Source organism: Diceros bicornis, chromosome 33 (genome assembly GCF_020826845.1).
Source record: "Diceros bicornis minor isolate mBicDic1 chromosome 33, mDicBic1.mat.cur, whole genome shotgun sequence".
NCBI classification, from domain to species: Eukaryota; Metazoa; Chordata; class Mammalia; order Perissodactyla; family Rhinocerotidae; genus Diceros; species Diceros bicornis.
The window spans coordinates 35,285,778-35,304,829 of NC_080772.1; the positions used below are offsets into that span (position 1 = coordinate 35,285,778).

A 19,052-nucleotide genomic window follows, 5' to 3' on the forward strand; every position below is an offset into this window, starting at 1 on the left:
CACTGATGAGAAAATACAAAGCAACGAGAAGACAATGTCTAACCTCTCCCCCTACCTTGTCTACTCTGGTGCCTGCATCTCCTGACAGGCAGTCTGCGGGACTTCACTTATTGCCTGAGGTGAAGCCCTCAGCTTGTCCCATTCACAGCCCCTTCGCCTGTCTCTTTAGCGGCTGTCCCTTCTCTCTCCGACATTGTTAATTATCCTTCTTCCTTGCTACCGGATCATTCCTATCAGCATACTCACATGTTGAGTTAGCTCCCTTCTTTAAAAGAAAAGAGAAAGGAAGAAAAAACCTTCCTGGGGAGACCCCACAGTTCCCTACAGCTACTGCCCCATTTCTCTGTTCTTTGCCCCAGAACTCTCCACGAGAGTTGTCCACTCTCACTTTCCTTCCACTCTTTGTTGAAATCTCTCCATTAAGGCTTTCGACTCCATGACTCTGCCAAAACAGCTCTGACTGAGGTCACCAGTGATCTTTCCGAAGTCACATCCACTGACGAGGTCTCAGTGCTCGTCTGACTCGCTCTGAGAGCATACTTGGCGTGGTCGCTCTTCCTTACCCTCTTCTCTTGGTTTCCAAGACCCCACTCTTCCTGCTTCTCCTACTTTGGTGGCAGGTTGCTCCCCATTTCCCAGACCTCAAACACTGCAGTACGCCAGAGTGGGCCCTTGGACATCTTCTCTTTCCATGTTCACCTCCTAGGTGAACCCAGTGGGTTCCATCTTGTGTCCTAAAACGTCTATTTACTGATGACTGCTGAATTTGTATCTCCAGCTTGGACCTCTCCCCTAACCCACCTGCTCTCGTGTCCAGTGGTCTTTTTGATTTCTCCCCTTGGATATCAAAATGTCCAAAGCCAAGTTCCTGATTTCTGGTGCCCCAAACCTGTTCCTTCTGCCATCTTCCTCGTCTCCAGTTGCTCGTGTCAAAAACTGCAGTCACCCTTGATTCCTCTCTCAGGACCTGCTGCTTGCTGTACCTTCAGAATACATCCAGAATCTCACTGTTTCTCACAACCTTCACAGCTACCCCCTTCTTCCAAGCCACTGCTGTCTCTTGGATGGATTATTGCCCTTGCCTTCTCATGGACCTCCTTTCTTCTATCCAGAGCAGCTGAGAGAACCTTTTAAAATGTGGAGTCGAATCACCATGTGTTCAAAGCCTTCTGGTGCCTTCCCATTTCACTGGGAGTAAAAGCTGAAGTCCCTACAATGGCCTGCAAGACCCCAGTGATGTGGTCCCTTGCTATCTTTCCGACATCATCATCTTCATCTCCCTGTCTGTTGTCTCTCTCTTCCCCTCCCTCCCTCCTGTCCTCTCCCCCTCCTTCTCTTCCCCATCCTCACCATTCTCTGTCCCATTCACTATTCTGGCCACACTGGCCTGCCTGCCTTTCCTTGAAGGAACTAAGCCTGTCCCCCCACTTAAGAGCCTTTGCCCTTGCTGCTTCTGCCGGATATTCACAGGTGTCACTTCCTCCATTCCGTTCAAATGTCACCTTATCAGGGAGCTCTTCTTTGAAAATTCTGTTAAATGCAGCACCTTCCTACATGCATTCCTCCTAAAATAATTATTAGTATGTTATTAACTCCTCTCTCCTCTTTGAGGGCAGGGACTTCATTCTGTCGCTAGTGCATCCTTAAGACCCAGAAGGAGCGTGGCACATCGGAGATGCTGAATGAATGAATGAAGGTGGTCGTGGTGATTGTGATTCATTGTGTGATTCTATAAAGAAGTGTGAAGGCCTTGGATTCACTTAATAAAAGTTTTTAACAATTCACACACAACTTTTTTAAATACTAGATAAAATATGGTAAGTCCATATACACACAAACTCTGAATCTTACCCATGTCCTCTGTGATGGTGTGTATGTGTGTGTGTGTTTCATGACGAGGCTGTTACTTACCGACATTTAAGTATTAGTTATGCAGCAGACATTGTGCTAAGATTATCCCGTTTAATCCTCTCGATTCATCATATGTTATTACCCCATTTTACAAAAAAGGAAATGAGGCTTCATGAGTTTGAGGCCAACTGAAGACAGCAAGTGGCAACGCAGGAATTGTATCTTGGCGTGCCTGACTCCAGAACCTGACTTCAGAAGATGACGCCTCCTAGACTAAAAGCCTCCTGGGCATCCTTTCTAAGTGGTGTGCTCTGTACACATGGGCCATTTATAATACCTAAATAGAAAAGTCTTTAAGAAATAATGTTTAGTTTTGGAAATCAAGGGTTAAATTTTGAAATTGTTAAGTAGTAATAAATTATAAATGAGATACTTTTTAAAAATTTTGAGCTAAAAGTGAGATCTCATGGCTCTCTGCCTAATGACCTAGAATAGCTCCTGTGGTTGGGTTCATAAAAACTTGGTCTCATACCTTAACCAGAGAGCTGTTGCTACAGTGGTGAACGCATTTGTGTGTTAGTACATAGATACGAACAATGCAGAGCTGGCTTGGAGTGCCCTGGGTTACTCCTCAAGAGGGGCCTCTTCCGAGGAAAGTGAGAAATGGAACCACACTCCCAGATTTTTACACTGAACTTTGCAGTAGACTATTGCTCTTCAGAGAAACAGCCTCAAACTCAAGAACAGAAACTCTATGAAGGTAGATAAAACAGAGAGGGAATTTCTAAGTACAAGGGAAGAGGACCATGCCTGGTCCTACTTTTAATTTTCTGGTTCTCTAGAAGAGATGGGGCCAAGTCAGAGTTGGGGACTCAAAGAGTCTCACTTTCCAGTTCTTCCTTCTCTCTGCCACATCCTACTTGTTCTCCTGGTCCACTGTTTGAGGCCTGGATCCCCTTCCTGAAGACCTGAACGATTGGACAATGGTAACCTGGTATTTTTGTTAGCACCACAATTGGATCTATAGAATCAACATTTCACTTAAAGTTTCCAAATGCCTGTGCAATGAGCAGTAGCTCTTTGTCACACTTGCTCCCCATGGAAGGAAGGTCCAGATTGCAAACAATATGCTGTCCTGGGTTTTTGTAGGAGCTATTTTTTTACAGAATCAAGAAAGTAGTGAAAGCTGCTAACCAGTTATATGAAGCTAAATCCTATTTATTAATGTAGATGATGTGCTGAATATTGTCAGTAAGGACATAAATGTGTTTTTTCATTACTACCATGAATTTTAAAATGTGACTCCACACTCAAGATAGTTTGTTGTCTAATCCACTCTGACAAAGAGGTGCAGGGTAACCTCTTCTTAGAGGTTCTATTTGTTCTGTTGGGGAACAAATGTCAAAATGTGAGTCGAAACTAATTAGAGGAACTAGATAGTGTTCTTGAATTCATTCATAACATGACAGCATGAAATATTTTTGCTGATCTTATCTAATGTGAATGAAACCACCAAGCTTTTATATAATATTTGCTAGTACTACAACCTTGTGCTATAGATTTTGATTTCTTGTTGGTTTTATGCTTTGTGTTGAGATGGCATGATTCATTCCTCTGTTTTCATTGTGGGTTTAAAAAATGCGGATAGTGTATTTCAAGGTATGACAGTGTGTGTATAATTCAGAATTTCCCCCCAAGTGTCTTGACTTCATTATTAAAAAATTTGCTGAGATATAAGTTTTCAAAGTCTCAAAAAATAATTAAGGCTGTCTTTGGACAAGACTGTGAACAGAGAAATAAGATAGAAAGTGACATGAGTGGGCAATTAGGAGCTCCTCCCCTGGATCAGTCCATAAGGTGACATGAAATAGGCTTATTGTTTTCTTTTATTTTTGTGGGCTTTGTGTCATGACCTCTTCATTTTTTTTTTCCATTCCAACATCTGCTGGCTTCTAAATGGAATAATTTCCCTGGTACTTGAGATATTTGAGAGATGCTTTGAACACACCCAGCTATTGTCTCCAAGCAGCTGACTGGGTCAAATTTGGGATCGGGCCCTCATGCTGTGAACTTAATAACCAACCCTTTTAGCTTTAAAATGTGAATTGTAATTTATTTCATTGTTCTTTGTTCTTCCTTTTTTTTTTTTTAAATAGGCTGCGGATACTTTGGCTGTGAGACAAAAAAGAAGAATTTATGATATCACCAATGTCTTGGAAGGAATTGACCTGATTGAAAAAAAGTCAAAAAATAGTATCCAATGGAAGTAAGTTACAAACCAGCACCCTATTCTAAAATCCTCATTTTTCTTCCCAATGCTCTATAAAATCTGACCTTTCTACCATTTATCTTTCCTACATCCTCTACTTCAGCCGTCTACTCTGGTCACTCCAGGCCCCTCACTTTTCCCCGGACACACCTCTCTGGGCTTCTGTGTATGGCTCTGCTGTGCTCTCTCTGCTGTTTAATTCACACTCTTATTTTCTCCTGCAAACTACTCATTTGGCACACACTGCATACTGCTTTGTATTATGAATCCCTCTCTGCCTAAGTGCTTAGCTGCCCAACCAATGTCAACTCCTTGAGAACCAGAACTATGTCTTATACGTAGAATATGTACCTTATAAACCATGGTTGATGGAGATGCATGTTGGCATTTATTAACTGTTGTATGGTGGTAGTTTTGAATCTGACAAATAACTACTTTCTGTTCTGCACATTTATCCCATTTGGCTTCAGTTTTCTCAGTTTTTTTAGCCATAATCTCACCCAAATATTATAAGGCTGTAATTTACTTTCTTAGCATCTCAGTCTATGTAATGAGGCTCCCAGGCGTGACTCTTTGTCTTTGACATCCTTTTGGTGCCACAGTCACCAGCCTGACCTTCCAGAGGACGAAAACCGTTCTAGAACGTATTGAGAATTTTTGTAATTTGATTGTTCTTGCCAATAAATTTTCTAAGCAAACATGTTCAGAGGTATGGTGTTTAAATTTTCTAAGGACTTTAATGCTTGCTTTTTAGGAAAGTGTAAATATTTTTGTCTTGAATGTATTACTAATTAAGTCGGTTATATTACTACAAAAATTAAGTGAGGTTAACCTAGGTCTGAGACTGAGGATATTAATTCTCATATGTTTTTAAGAGGTGTAGGTGCTGGCTGTAATACTAAAGAAGTCATAGATAGATTAAGATATCTTAAAGCTGAAATTGAAGACCTAGAACTAAAGGAAAGAGAACTTGATCAGCAGAAGTTGTGGCTACAGCAAAGCATCAAAAATGTGATGGACGACTCCATTAATAATAGATATCCTTTTTAATAAGTTGTACATATAGCTATAAAACATGTATTTATATAACATATTCTCCCAGTGTGAAGATCAGTCACTTTATTCTAGTGTTTTTAGAGAGTTAAGTTTTGCAAGTGAATATAACCTTTTAGTTTTATGATATTGTTTTAATAATTTATACTAATATTTAAAAAATTTTACCTTTTAAATTATATAATACATATATTAACATCATTCCTGTGTTGCATTGAGAAAAACACATTTATTTACTTTTGATCTACCCATTGATAGGATGTAATATGCTAGCCAAAGCTTGCTTAGGGGGTCTGTGAATATAAGAAGTCATTGTTAAGTGCATAGGTATATTTAAGTCATTATGCTCAGTCTTCTGAAGTGGTAAATATTCAGCAACTCTCAGAGTTTTGAAAAATTAATTTTGGTTTGAAAACGAAATATCGTGGTCCTGCGATCAATCCAAGATACTTTCTGCCTAATATTAACTGAAGGGTAGTACCTTCTGGAGGATGGGGTTCCAAGGCTTGTGTATCTATCATATTATGTTGGGGGGAAAATTAGTGACACACTCCACGTGTTTCTTACAATCACTGTGTTCTCTTAGATAGCTGTGATTCTCTTAATTTGTGAGCTTACCTGTGCTCTTATGGAACATCTTAACTACATTTATCTTGTACCATCTCTCATGAACTTTTGACTAATGTACACAATTTATTTTCTGTGTTGTCTTGTCTTTCGTGAACAAGTCCATGATCTCATTTGTTATTCCTTTCTACGGATCAGAGTTCCTGAACAGTTTGATAACAATGGGGGTTTTCAGGCTGTGCCCTGTGGGGCCCCCAAGATTCAAAATCATTGAACGTAGATCTTGGACTTTGCTGCACTGCTTGCCAAGATTCTGTCCACTCGCAATTCCTCAAACCATGACCCAAGAAGATTCTCGATGTGGAGGCTTATGTGGTCTTTTTCTGCTCTCCCAATAGCATCATTTTTCCCATCACTGCCCTTCCCCCAGAAGCCCCTGTCTCCATGAGGAATGTTTTACATCTCTCTCCCAAGACTCTTCAGATGTCACAGAAATCAAAAGTGGCTTCTTCTCAGAGCAAAGGATGGACACTCCTCTTAATGGACCTTTATTTGATTGTCTTTGCCTTTTCAGACTCAAGACTTCTGTTCTCTTTTATCTGACCACGTGTGACAGCCCCATCATGCATTTGGTCATTTTGTCAAATCTGTCTTCAGATTTATTATCTTAATTTAAATGCCTAGACCTTGATATAAATGTTGTTCCTTAACTCTTATGACAGAACATTTTCCTATGTAACTCATGAAGACATCTGTAACTGCTTTAATGGTAAGTACTGTTCGTAAATTTTTTCTCGTATTCTTCTTCTCCTCATCAACCTATTTAGTATAAAGTGATTCAAAATTCCCCATGCACTCACCCTGAGTCATTATTCTCAAGAGTTGTTGACATTTTGTCTCACTCTGCAGAGCTGTGTGTTCTGTTTTCTGTTCCGACAATAACTGCTTTCCAGAGCTTTCCCTTCATTGCCTGCGTTGGGGGTGTCAGCTGTCTGTGGGAGGGGCGGCTAAGTCAGAGAGAGATTAAGCCACAATCTCAGAGTCACAGAATCACAGGCAATGACGGAACTTGAACTAGAACCCGGTTCTCGTTGGCACTGTTCGTGAGACTATATGCAGCAAGTGTGCTGGTCACAAATGGAACCCAAAGAAAGCATGAGGACAGAGTTAGGTGAATCCATTTTATAACCCGGAAAATTATCCTAACCCTATTCCTTTCCCCGCCTCCACGTTTTCCCCCTGCAATGACAACATAATGTATTAATAACGAAAATGGGAGAGGGCTGTCTTCCCATAATTATATATAACACAAGTAAAATGAAATTTTGCATGCACATTTATATTTAATTATGCATGGGCCATTAAAAGGACAGCCTTGTGTATTATGCACATACAAAAAAAAAAACCCGCCAAGCACCTTGCCTGGTGGAATCTGACTTTCCATCTAAGACTGTGTTGGCAATATGTGTGGCCTCATTGCTCCACTTTGCCACCAGTCTCCTGAGCTTTCGAAGAAAGTTTGAGGAAATATTCTTAATCTTCAACTCTACAGAGACTGCTGTGGAATTTGGCTTCGAAAGTAAGCTCACCAAAGCTCAAGATTTCAGTGTATCATACCTAATCTCTAGGATCCCCAGTCATTTAAGTAGTTTAAATATTTCAAGTAAACAGTGTAATTTAATTGAAGCTAAAAGGTTTCAAGAATCTCAGACTTTCCACGAGATTGAGTGAAAGCAAAATTAACTTGAGCTGAATTTGTTAATGAGAACAATAGAGGTAACACTGAGTATTTACCCTGTTCTAAGACCTACTAATACATATATTACCTTGTTTAATCCTCAAAACCAACTTACACATAAGTTATATTTCCTCCATTTACAGAATTAAGAACCGAAGCCCGGGGTCCCCTAGTCTGGGATTCAAGTCCAAGTATTCTAACTCCAGAGCCCACACTCGCCACTGTATTCCAGGATCAGTAGTATTTTCTAAAATTCTAAAATCTTTCTTTCTTTCTTTTTTTGACCAGGTGATACACTTTTGGCCATTCAAGCACCTTCTGGTACACAGCTGGAGGTACCTATTCCAGAAATGGTATGTGGGGTAACTTTTGTTAAAATGGAGCTTCTGTCTCAGGAGGAACAAATGCATTTTCCGTAGCTGAACATGAACTAATTGTGTGTAAACAAGTAAACAAGTTACTGCTTTCAAGTTATCTATTTGAAAGTACTGATATCTGAATTTGGACGTCTTCAGTATTTTGGTAAAATCATAGAAGTAACTGAATGAGTCATTTAACATTTTACTTTTTTTAAATTTTATTTGAGCTAAAAGGTATCAAGGAATGAGTAATGATATAGTCGATAACTTTAAAAAATCAGTCTGACTGTATCTATAACCAGCATAACAATCCTAACTAAGAAAAAAGTTCAATTTAAGTATCAACAATAGTACGTTGCTTTAAATTAGGACTTTTTAAAAACATTTTCTGACTTATTGAATCAAGATAATTATTGACTCTATGCTAGTATAAGTTTAGTGGTTTTAGTTTTTGGATTCAAATTTCCCCAAAAAAACTGATTTGAAAGCTATACCAACCAAAAAAGGGAGTAGAAAATGATTACTGTTATCATCTACCTCCCTCCCCCCAGCCATTCTAGAAGTTAGTATTAAGGCATTTACATTACTGGATTCTGAAGCCTCAGGATACAAATTACCTTTTGAAATGGAGGAACTTTACACTTATATCTCTGTAGGGAAAATCAGTTGTCTTTGTGCTTAATGAATGGAAAAAAGTTTTGACTTGTGAAATAGTTGCCATTTAAGACAGCACACTGAAATGACCACATCCATGGCGGCCTCGATGCCAGGGGATGGAGTCCATATATATGGAGAAGGCTTGGAGCGCTGACGTGTATAATTACAGTAAAAATGGATGGTTGCCAGAATTCTACAACTGAGAGTTTTTGATGATCAGTATTTGAGAAAAGCTTATTTTTAGGGGCAAGTGGTTTATGGCCCTCAATATCCCTTTCTACTCTTGTTTTCTGACTTAATGACTTTATTTTGTTGTGTGGATTTAGTTAGTCCCAAATAGCTTTGTCTGTCCTATTTTTAATGTTTCAAGGTAGCTAGAAATGTTAATATTGATTCATTTGTTTATACCCAATACCTTCAAAGGGTCAGAATGGACAAAAGAAATACCAGATCAATTTAAAGAGTCATTCAGGACCTATCCACGTGCTGCTTATAAATAAAGAGTCCAGTTCATCTAAGCCCGTGGTTTTTCCTGTCCCCCCACCTGACGACCTCACACAGCCTTCCTCTCAGCCTCCGACTCCGGTGACTCCACAGAAATCCAACCCGGCAACTCAGAATCTGCCTGAGCAACATGTTTCCGAAAGAAGCCAGAATCTTCAGCAGACATCAGCCACAGACTTATCTTCAGGTGGGTTCAGAGCCTTTGTTTTAAAAACTAGAGAGGGGAAAATATGAATACTATATTAAACAAGTTGGAGAGCTTTTCTCAATTTGTCAGTTGTGAGGTTATTATCTAATACAGGAGGCAAAATGGTAAGCTTTCAACAACTATTAATTTAGTGCCTCCTGTGTGCCCAGCACTGGGACAGGTATTATGAGAAAAATTTAAAACTAGATCTTGTCTTTAATTATATTAATACAGATTTGTTTCATAGGTTATATGTATATATATGTATGTGAATATGTATATTCAGAAATATACAATCAGGCACAATGTAATGTGGTTAAGACTGTGTATAGAACTATGAGTCCTGAGCAAAGGAAAGATATTTAATGGGCCAAGCTTTGCAGTCTTCCTTAGGATTCTATTTTTGGAAGTAAGCTAAATTTGTTCCTCTTCCCCTCCCCTTTTACTATTTACATATGTCAATAAAATGTCAATATTACATATGTCAATAAAAATATTCACATATGTTTTTATCTGAGGTGTACTTTGTGACCTTCTTTTATCTCTTAGTAACTCTAGGATATATTATTGAATATGCTCTAACTACCTTTAAGAAAAATCAAACTAGTGTAGAATATAGTGGTTGATGCCTCCTGTTTCTCCATATTCTCTATTGTTGCACTTTTTATTTGGAAAGCTTAGTTTTATAGAGTTGATAAGTGGTCTCAACTCCAATTATTTAGGATAGCTTGCATTCCTAAATTGTTTCACCTGTGAAACGATAAAGAGCTAAAACTCCAAAAACTGGGCAAGTGGAATAGGGACCACACGTCCTAAATGTATAAAAACTTCCTTGGCTCTCAATCTTTTTTCTAAAGGGATTTTTTATTTTTTTTGTGAGGAAGATCACCCCTGAGCTAACATCCATGCTAATCCTCCTCTTTTTGCTGAGGAAGACTGGCTCTGAGCTCACATCTATTGCCAATCCTCCTCTTTTTTTCTTTTCTCCCCAGAGCCCCAGTAGATAGTTGTATGTCATAGTTGCACATCCTGCTAGTTTCTGTGTGTGGGACGCGGCCTCAGCATGGCCGGAGAAGCGGTGCGTCGGTGCGCGCCCGGGATCCAAACCCGGGCCGCCAGTAGCGGAGCGCGCGAACTTAACCGCTGAGCCACGGGGTGGCCCGTTGGCTCGCAATCTTTTTCCCGGGTTACATGGCTAGGGATTTAGCAGCTCCTTAACCATTCTAAATAAAGGAGCCACAGTAGCTATTCTCTCAGTAGTTGCTAAATGAAAGACTTAGTCCTGCAAGTCTAGATGTAGTATTGCAGATAATTAAAAACTCTAGTATTGTACATAATCCAATTTGTTTATTTTTACCTTTGGGATGTGTCTCATTGGAATGTGGCATAGGTCTACTGCTCTGGGAGTTCACAATAGTTAAGAGTGAGGCTAAAAAGATCTAACTGGCAATGGAATATTTATCAACATCTTCTTGCCCATATCCTTCCCTCCTTTCCTTCTCCTATAAGTATTTCTATAAGATAGGCCATATGGATGCACAATAGAAAGTGTCATCCTTAAAATCTTATAATCTAATTCTAATCTAATTGGGATGAATAAAGCAGGCAAGCTTTATATGGTTTAGCTTAGACACAGTTAGTACATTGGCTTCCACAAAGCATTAACAAAAATTCTGAGCATTTAGTTTCAGTATATGGTTTTGTATTTGGAAATAGTAGGGAAAGTAATTTGGGGCCAGATTAGAGAGGACCTTGAATATCAGACTGAGTTAGGACTTTAGTGAATAAACCAGTAGATTTGTGAGCAGGGAAGTGACACGATTAGGACTGTACACTGGTGAGCACAGGAGTAGTGTGACTAGGAGAGAAGATGCTTTTGGTCCTGGGATGCAGAGGAGATTAGAGGCAAAGGAGACTGAAGCTGAGATGTTTGCAGTTATGCAGCTGTGAGAGAACATTAGGCTAAAACAGGGCAATGACAGTGGGACTGGAAAGAGAAATAAAGAATAGATTTGAGAAATACCTTTTAGGCAACATGAGTAGCATTTGATGTGGGAGATCTGGAGATAAATTTAATAGGAGGAATAGAAAGTGATGTTGAAGTCTTAAGGTTGGGTGACTGGGAGAATTACGGTACCATGGACTCTGTATAACCAAGAGTCAGGTTTACAAGAATAGTGATGAGTCTTTGGTCTACATCTTGAGTTTGAAAGTTTAAAAGCCAGAAAGAGTAGGTGCTCATGAAGATGCTCTTTCCATAAAGTTTTAATACTTTAATTTTGTATTGTTAATCAAACTGCCGATGTTTAAATTTAACTGTGTTTAATATATACTGTTTGTTTATTTATTTATTTTGTGAGGAAGATCAGCCCTGAGCTAACATCTGCCAATCCTCCTCTTTTGCTGAGGAAGACTGGCCCTGGGCTAACATCCAGTCTATCTTCCTCCACTTTATATGGGACGCCGCCACAGCATGGGCTGACACGCGGTGCGTTGGTGCGCGCCGGGGATCCGAACCCGTGCTGCCAGCAGCAGAGCACGCACTTAACCGCTATGCCACGGGGCCGGCCCCTATACTGTGTTTAAATATGTGCTGTGTTAAATATATACTGTTTAAATATAACTTCCTTTTACTATTAAAATATATAAACAGAAATGTAACAAAACTTTATCACATTTCTGTTTCCAGCAGGATCTATTAGTGGAGATATCATTGATGAGTTGATGTCTTCTGATGGTAAGTAGTTTAAAATTTTAATAACTACCTTATACATCAATAATGCTTTTCTAGAATTTATAAGTGGCACATGCTTTAAAAGAAATGAAGAACCTATATTTTTTAACTGTTTAACATACTATGATAATTCATGAAAATTCTCCCTTAATAATGCTTTATAGTAAATCATAGGCATCCTTTAGAATTTTTCTTTGCCTGCATTTTGAGGGAAAAGAATCCATAACGGGTTACTTATCACCTTCACTGAATAAACTTCTAAACTGTTGGCACACTAGCCTTTCACTCCTTAAGAATTTGGCCAAGAGTAAAATGACATATCTAAGGCAACAGAAAATCTGAAAACCTGTTCTGCGCATATCCCTACCACGGCCAACGTCAAGCTGCCAGTGTGGAGTCACTGAACGATTACCAACATGAGCCATGTCATCATCTAATTTGAGATAATTCCTAAAAATCAATTAGCTACAATATTGTAATTACTTTAATAATTACTTTATATAGTCTTGAATTCAAAGTCCTGGTTCCTAACAAATAGAGACCTAGGAAGTGGCAGCTGTTAAATTAGTACATGGTACTGTAACCACTTAGAGATTTACTCAACATATCTGTAGAAGCAGAGAACATCAGCCAATTTAAGTCTAGTTCCTACTTCTATTCTCAACGTGGTAGCTTATTTAGCAGATAAAATACTTTGACCAATTTTTGAATTGTATATTTTAGTGACAGGTTCAACCAATAAAAATTTTAACCTCTCTTTCTCAAGCTAATACCTATAGTCAATGCATAGTCTTTAAATGAGAATCTTTCAAAATATACACTAAATCTAACTCATTAATTGCATCATTACTTTTTTATATTCATTTAAATTCTTGTATAACATAGGAAACACAATTTAACTTGGATTGCTGTATTTGACTGTTTTATGTTGAACGTCATTACCCGTTAGTAGAAACCGTCCTTAACATGCAATCTGTGCTTTGCTTGCAGTGTTTCCGCTTCTCCGGCTTTCTCCCACCCCGACAGACGACTACAACTTTAATTTAGATGATAATGAAGGAGTTTGTGATCTGTTTGATGTCCAGATACTAAATTATTAGATTCCATGGAGACTTGGGACTGTTATCTACCTCTAACTGTAACATTTTAGACTTCTTAATAACCTAAGTATTTAAAGTAATGAATGTAACACCTTTTTAGTTCACTGATGCTGACGTGTTCTTCCCTAATACTTTCCTTCTTACTTCACAAAACTTCAACCATAAAGACAAAGGGCTCTGCTTCAGGGTAAAAAGTGATTAAGTCTCCACCAACCCCCACCCTCAAGTAATTACATTCTGGAATTTCAACTTTTCTTCCAGTTCTGAATCCTTCTGTTCTTTCCTCCTGGAAGAGGAAAGTTAAAGTAGACTGAAGGTCATCAAAAAACAGAAAAGTTGGCCAAGGGCTCATCACTTGTTGTCTTATATTTTTACTGCCACGAAACTGTCCCATTTCTGTGTCCTCCCATCCAGAATTCACTGCCACTTCTAAAGTGAAGGCTGTAAACTAGGCTATACCCACTGTTTCAGTGAACAGATTTTGTGAAGTGCCTTCTGTTTTAGCACTTTAAGTTGATCACATTTTGTTGACTTCTGACATTCCACTTTCCTAGGTTATAGGAAAGATCTGTTTATGTAGTTTAAAATGTGCCAATGCCTGTACATTAACAAGATTTTTAAAAATAAAATTGTATAAAACATTTAATTTATTGGTCTTTTTGGGGAATTGGATGCATCATCAGTGTATTACAACTGAGCCATTAATCTTGTAGCTTCATCAATATTAACTGGTTCATTTTCATGACACTGCTGAGGAATCTGGAAGGAGAAAAGTATTATATTTAAAAATTTAGATAACAATAGCGAACAAAAATGACATATAATGTATTATCCAATTTAATTTCTTCTAGTTGTACCTTTGGAAGTAGAACAATAAATTCCCATATTTAGACTCAATGTTTCAGAGTCTGAGTATGACTGAATATGCTCTGCATATTTCAGAGCCAAGTATACTGGAGAGCCGAGTACTAAAAATTACATTCAACTTACAGGCTTTGAGAATTGGGAGTTGAATTTATTAGCCATAACAACAGGACATGATTTCCACTCACCAGCTGTTTCTGCAGAGGTTCAAGGGAAAGGCCTTTTGAGAAATGTGCTAGTTCCTTTTGTATATCTATAAAAGCTTTATTCACTCTGTTAACTTTTTCCTTGTTCACAATGTTTATCTTTTAAAAAAGAAAAAGAGCATTAATCCATGATCTTAACCATTAAGGATAAAATATATTCTACCTTAATTTAACCTTTATAAACCTAAAAATCTAAACACTCATCAACCCTTCCAATTTGTGGGGATAATTCACACTAAAATTCTTCTACTCCTATTGGGAAATTTTAGACAAAAAGCTCTGGTTTTTTAAAAAATAAGAATTACGTAGATATACTTCATCCCTTGACTTTATAGGTAGAAGCAGACCAAAATCTGTGACCACCGTCTTTCTAGGCTACGGTGTGATCATTTCTCATCTATAAAATGAGGCACCTGGATCAGATGCTCTTAGTGTCTTCCTAACAGTACATCTCTGAACCCCTCCTTGACCTTCTCGCCTTCATGGAAGTCCCCGGCAGTCTCCTGAGGACAGCCACCCCTGCAGCCCTCCTCTCTGGAATCTGAAGGGTGGGGTGGTCTTGTTGTCTGTCGCTGCTGCTCCCAAACCATTTCTCCTTCAGAACTCTCAGCCCCTTTGTACCTCAGGCATCTCATTCTGACAGCCCCTTCCTCATTACTGCCACCTGCCAACACCGCGATTACTTGCTCCTCCTGAGAGATCTCAGACCTTGGCTCACTCACCTCTCTCATGCCTGGTGTCACTGCTTAGTGGCTTCAACAAAAATCTACTCCTGTGGCCTGTTAACCCTTCAGGCCTCATCTCATCTCCAGAGATCCCTTCCACCACCTGCCTCAGCCGTCCACTCCCTGGATTACCACAGGCCGCATCATTACCTGTAACTAACTGCACCGCCTGTCCCTCTAGTTCACATGGTTTATGAACAAGTCTTAAATCTCACGGAAACCTTTTCCCACCAATTTCACTATTTTTCATTTTCATATCCTCACTTTTTCCTTTAAAAGCCGCACAGATTCCAGGACCAACCACTATTTCATCGATCACTTCTTGACATTCTCTTAACCTTCCTTCTCTTCTCTCCCTTCATCGAACGTGCTTGGCAACCTAGTTAAACTCAACTATCGGCCTTTTCCAAGCCTAAAACTGAAGCTGTAGATCATAACTGGTTGACTGGCTTCACTTTAAATTCATGACCACAAACTTCAGTTTGCCATTTATATAGTGCTTGGCAATCTTACCACCTCCTCCTAGTAAGTTAGGCTACTTTCTGAAAAAACTATTTGATACCTTCTCCAACCAGGCTGCCAACCCACAGATCTCCCTCTCTTAGCTCTTTTCCATGAGCATACACACAAAGCTTCTAGTACTTACTATCTAAATGAAATGATTTTCCTCAAATACACCAAGCTCTTCCCTCGCTTGGGGACTGTGCACTTGCCATTCTCTCTGCCTAGAACATGCTGCCCCCAGCACTGCTCTTTGCATTACTAGCTCTTTATCATTGAGGTCTTGGCTTCATTGTCGACTTCGAAGACAATTCTGTATAAATCTGTCACTCCCAAACTCCCATCATATCACCGCTTTCTTTCCTTTTAGCAAAGTCATAAAACAGCTTGATCAAAAAGCTTAACTCAGCCAGTTCATGAAAACTGAAAGATAAATGTTACATTTCTAGGGATTACTATGATAATTACTAAGTCCTGGAGAGCTCACTCCACCTACTACTTAAACTTGAAAACATTTTCTTTTTTTTTTGTCAGGAAGATGAGCCCTGAGCTAACATCCATGCCAATCCTTCTCTTTTTGCTGAGGAAGACCGGCCCTGAGCTAACATCTATTGCCCATCCTTCTCCTTTTTTTTTCCCCCTTTTTCTCCCCAAAGCCCCGGTAGATAGTTGTATGTCGTAGTTGCACATCCTTCTAGTTGCTGTATGTGGGATGCAGCCTCAGCATGGCCTGACAAGTGGTGCATCGGTGCGCGCCCGGGATCCAAACCCGGGCCGCCAGTAGCGGAGCACGTGCACTTAACCGCTAAGCCACGGGGCCAGCCCCATTGAAAACATTTTCTTCAAGAATCTACTTAACCTTGGTGAAGAAATTTCTCATTTCCTAAATATTTTGAAATAAAAACAAAGAAGATAAACTCCTTTCTTTTCAAATGTTGCATTTTAAGAAACAAAATATTTTATCTTCATTTTACAGGTTTTTGTTTGAGTTTTAGATATCTTCAGAGAAATACGAATTCTGAGGAGAAAAAGCATGGGTGCTCACTGACACTCTATGTCTTGGCTGTGTTAAGAGGTTCTTGAACATGTCTAAGTTCAGAGAGAAGAACTGTTTCCCACAACATGGTTTTTTATGCTTTCTATGCTCTGACACAGCTATTAAACTGTTAGTTGGAGCCTCACATATCTGCAGTTAAAATGCTTTTTACTTTTCATACGTTTGAATTCAAGAAAGGGAGGTTATAGTTCATTTTTTTTTTTTTTTTTAAACAAATGTTTAGAATCATCTTCCCTTTGTAGGAAAGGCTGAGAACCTGTTTTAAATAACAGCATTCAGTTTTTCAGTGGCTTTACTATTGTGCTTTGCTTGTAAACAATAAAGTCAGAGTACTGAACTCATACTCACCTTCTTAAGGTTAGTGGTAACTGGCTTTGCTTTATTTTTAACCTTAAAGTGTTTTTGGCTGGCTATGTGAAATACATTCCTGGACTTCTGCCCTCTTAGTTTGTTCTTGGCCATTGTCTAGGAATGAAAGAAAAAAAGCTCAATGAAGCTGCCCACGTTTATTAAGTGTTAGTCAACTTAAGTTTTTAAAGTAAAGGTATCAATTAAATCTAAGAAATTCCATCTTACTTCTGATCATTTTTAACGTTCCTGCATGTATCATTTCCATGTCTTTTGCCTCCACTAGATTTCCTGCTGTTTGATGCACCTCCAGTACCTGGCCCACCGGAGGCACCGCAGTCACTTCTGCTGCTTGCGTTATTAATTAATAAATCAACATAACTGTTTTTTCAGCTCTCTGTAGCATCTGACCATGTTAACCATCACCACCCAGCCCTCTGCTAGTTGATACACTGCTGTACCCTTCTGGTTCCTACCATACTCTAGGATGGACTCCTGTCTCCTTCCTTCTTTTTAAGAGAAAAAAAGTGCCCCACTTTCTCTCCTGTGCGCACCTCCTCTAATTCAGTCCTTAATCTTGCACTTCCTACCTCCTCTTCTCCCTTAAATTACTTTCACAACTTCCATATCACCTCCATGTGAATGGCTCTTGCCTTAAAACTTTACATATCCTCTTCCTTCTATAGCTAAACACGCACTAAGCCTGTAAATTCTACCTTAGAAACATCTCTCAAATCTGTCTTTAAGAAGGCATGTGAGGAACAATTTTTGAAATATTAATAGTTAAGATTTATTGAGGTTTTACTATGTGTACCATAACTATACTAACATTTTATGTGCTTTAACTAATTTACTCCTCACAACAGCACTTTGTGGGAGGTCTTATTTTATCTTCATTTTACAGATTAAAAAACTCATACAAAGAGAATTTGTCCATTGTCACACTGTTAGTAATCCGGGAATGCCAGGATTCAAAGCCAGGCAGACTAGATCCAGAGCTCACATTATATGATATGGCCTTTCATATATAAATAAAAATGCAATACAAAAACATGATGTAGTACCGCCTGGCTCAGGACCTGGCTACTGTGACAGTCCCTAGGTCTGTTTGGTTAGACCATGGGTTGGGGCAAACTGTGCCCATGGACCAAATAAGGTCAGACACCTGTCTTCGTAAATAACGTTTTATTAGAACACACAGCTATGTCCATTCAATTATGTATTGTCTACGGCTGCTTTTCTGCCACAACTGTGGCTGTTAGGCCTAAAATATTTACTAACTGGCCCTTTACAGAAAGAGTGCCAAACCCTGGCTAAAGTCATCTGCATTCCAGTCTACCCAGCATAGTGCTGGGTAACGAACCTTCCCAGTGTTGAAAACCTTCCATGGCTCTTCCAGTGCATAAGGAGCAGCGTGCTTTGCCTGGCATACTGCCAGAACCCTGAATCCGGCATAAACCTGTCAAATCTATCTCCTGCTACCTCTACACACTCTCAGCCTAGTCACTACGGGTTTTCTGAAGATACTTTGTACGTTCTTCCTTTCTTTCCTTTGCTCACATTGTATCTCTTGACCCAAATTTACATCCTCCTTCAGTGTCTAGCCTCAGGAAACCACTCGACCCAGACAGCAACGCTTCTCAACCCAACAGTACTTCTAAGTACAAAAATGAACACAGCAGAAAATACACGATTATTACAGAAGTAGAAAATACGCACAATAAATCCCCCCCCAATTAAGTAATCTAAAATCCTTCCAATAGTAACCCAAATCCAATCACTCAGCTGGTGTTCATTAATCAATCACTATGTGCCGGGCGTGGTCAGAACTGACACGCACGCGTGTGAAACACAGACACCAGACACACACGGTGCTGCCGTCACAGGCGGGGACACGGGAGGGCCGCCCGAGCTGGGGACCCGCGCCAGGCCCGTGGAGAAGGTGACGCCCCGGCCGGGGGGACAGGGAATTCTCTGACGACCACGTGGAGACTGCTGGCGACAGACAGCGACAACGGGCCCCCTGCCGGGGGCTGAAGGCCCCAGGACCGGGCTCCGGGCCGGGCCAGCATCCCGCGGCCGGCGGGCTGCCCCAGGCGGCCGACGGGACCGAGCCCGGGCCGCAGGGCGCGAGCGCGCCAGGCCCGCCGCGCCCGCACGCTCCCCGCCGGCCTGCGGGAACACCTTACGAACCGCTCACCTGACCGCCACCCTCGCGCGCCGCTCGGGCTCCAGGCGACGCCGTCCGCACGCGCAGGGCCGGGAAGTTCCGGAAGCGCGCAGCCAGTCCCGAGTCCTCTGGCGGGCCGTAGTCCCGCCCACAGGGCGAGGC

The 19,052-nt window shown here is 40.2% G+C and overlaps 2 protein-coding genes across 3 annotated transcripts in view; one reads left to right on the forward strand and one right to left on the reverse strand.

Annotated features, from left to right (window-relative positions):
• E2F5 (E2F transcription factor 5) overlaps positions 1–13,665 on the forward strand; it is a 29,944-nt gene extending 16,279 nt beyond the window's left edge. Inside the window, exons 2-8 of one of the 2 annotated variants that reach the window (XM_058528961.1) lie at positions 4,008–4,117; positions 4,996–5,157; positions 6,466–6,509; positions 7,767–7,831; positions 8,918–9,185; positions 11,878–11,922; positions 12,910–13,665. In XM_058528961.1, coding sequence (XP_058384944.1) covers positions 4,008–4,117; positions 4,996–5,157; positions 6,466–6,509; positions 7,767–7,831; positions 8,918–9,185; positions 11,878–11,922; positions 12,910–13,019 — 804 coding nt within the window. In that variant the 3' untranslated portion in view covers positions 13,020–13,665. Of the gene's footprint in view, positions 1–4,007; positions 4,118–4,995; positions 5,158–6,465; positions 6,510–7,766; positions 7,832–8,917; positions 9,186–11,874; positions 11,923–12,909 lie in introns of both variants that reach the window. The other variant, XM_058528959.1, reaches the window with a different exon arrangement.
• Positions 13,649–18,768, reverse strand: RBIS (ribosomal biogenesis factor). Its single transcript, XM_058528958.1, has 4 exons — positions 18,591–18,768; positions 16,721–16,837; positions 14,072–14,188; positions 13,649–13,778 (listed from the first exon to the last, which is right to left on the reverse strand). The coding sequence occupies exons 2-4, from the start codon at positions 16,832–16,834 to the stop codon at positions 13,707–13,709; spliced, it is 303 nt and encodes a 100-aa protein (XP_058384941.1). The 5' UTR covers positions 16,835–16,837; positions 18,591–18,768; the 3' UTR covers positions 13,649–13,706.
• Positions 18,769–19,052: the final 284 nt, after the last annotated feature.

Bases quoted from the DNA above. Each gene is read 5' to 3' on its own strand.
- RBIS (XM_058528958.1), bottom strand. From the start codon at position 16,834: ATGGCCAAGAACAAACTAAGAGGGCAGAAGTCCAGGAATGTATTTCAC. The intron at 14,189-16,720 runs GTGAGTATGAGT...CTTTTTTAAAAG, and splicing joins TTACCACTAACCTTAAGAAG to ATAAACATTGTGAACAAGGA. The intron at 13,779-14,071 runs GTGAGTGGAAAT...TTCTCCTTCCAG, and splicing joins AACCTCTGCAGAAACAGCTG to ATTCCTCAGCAGTGTCATGA.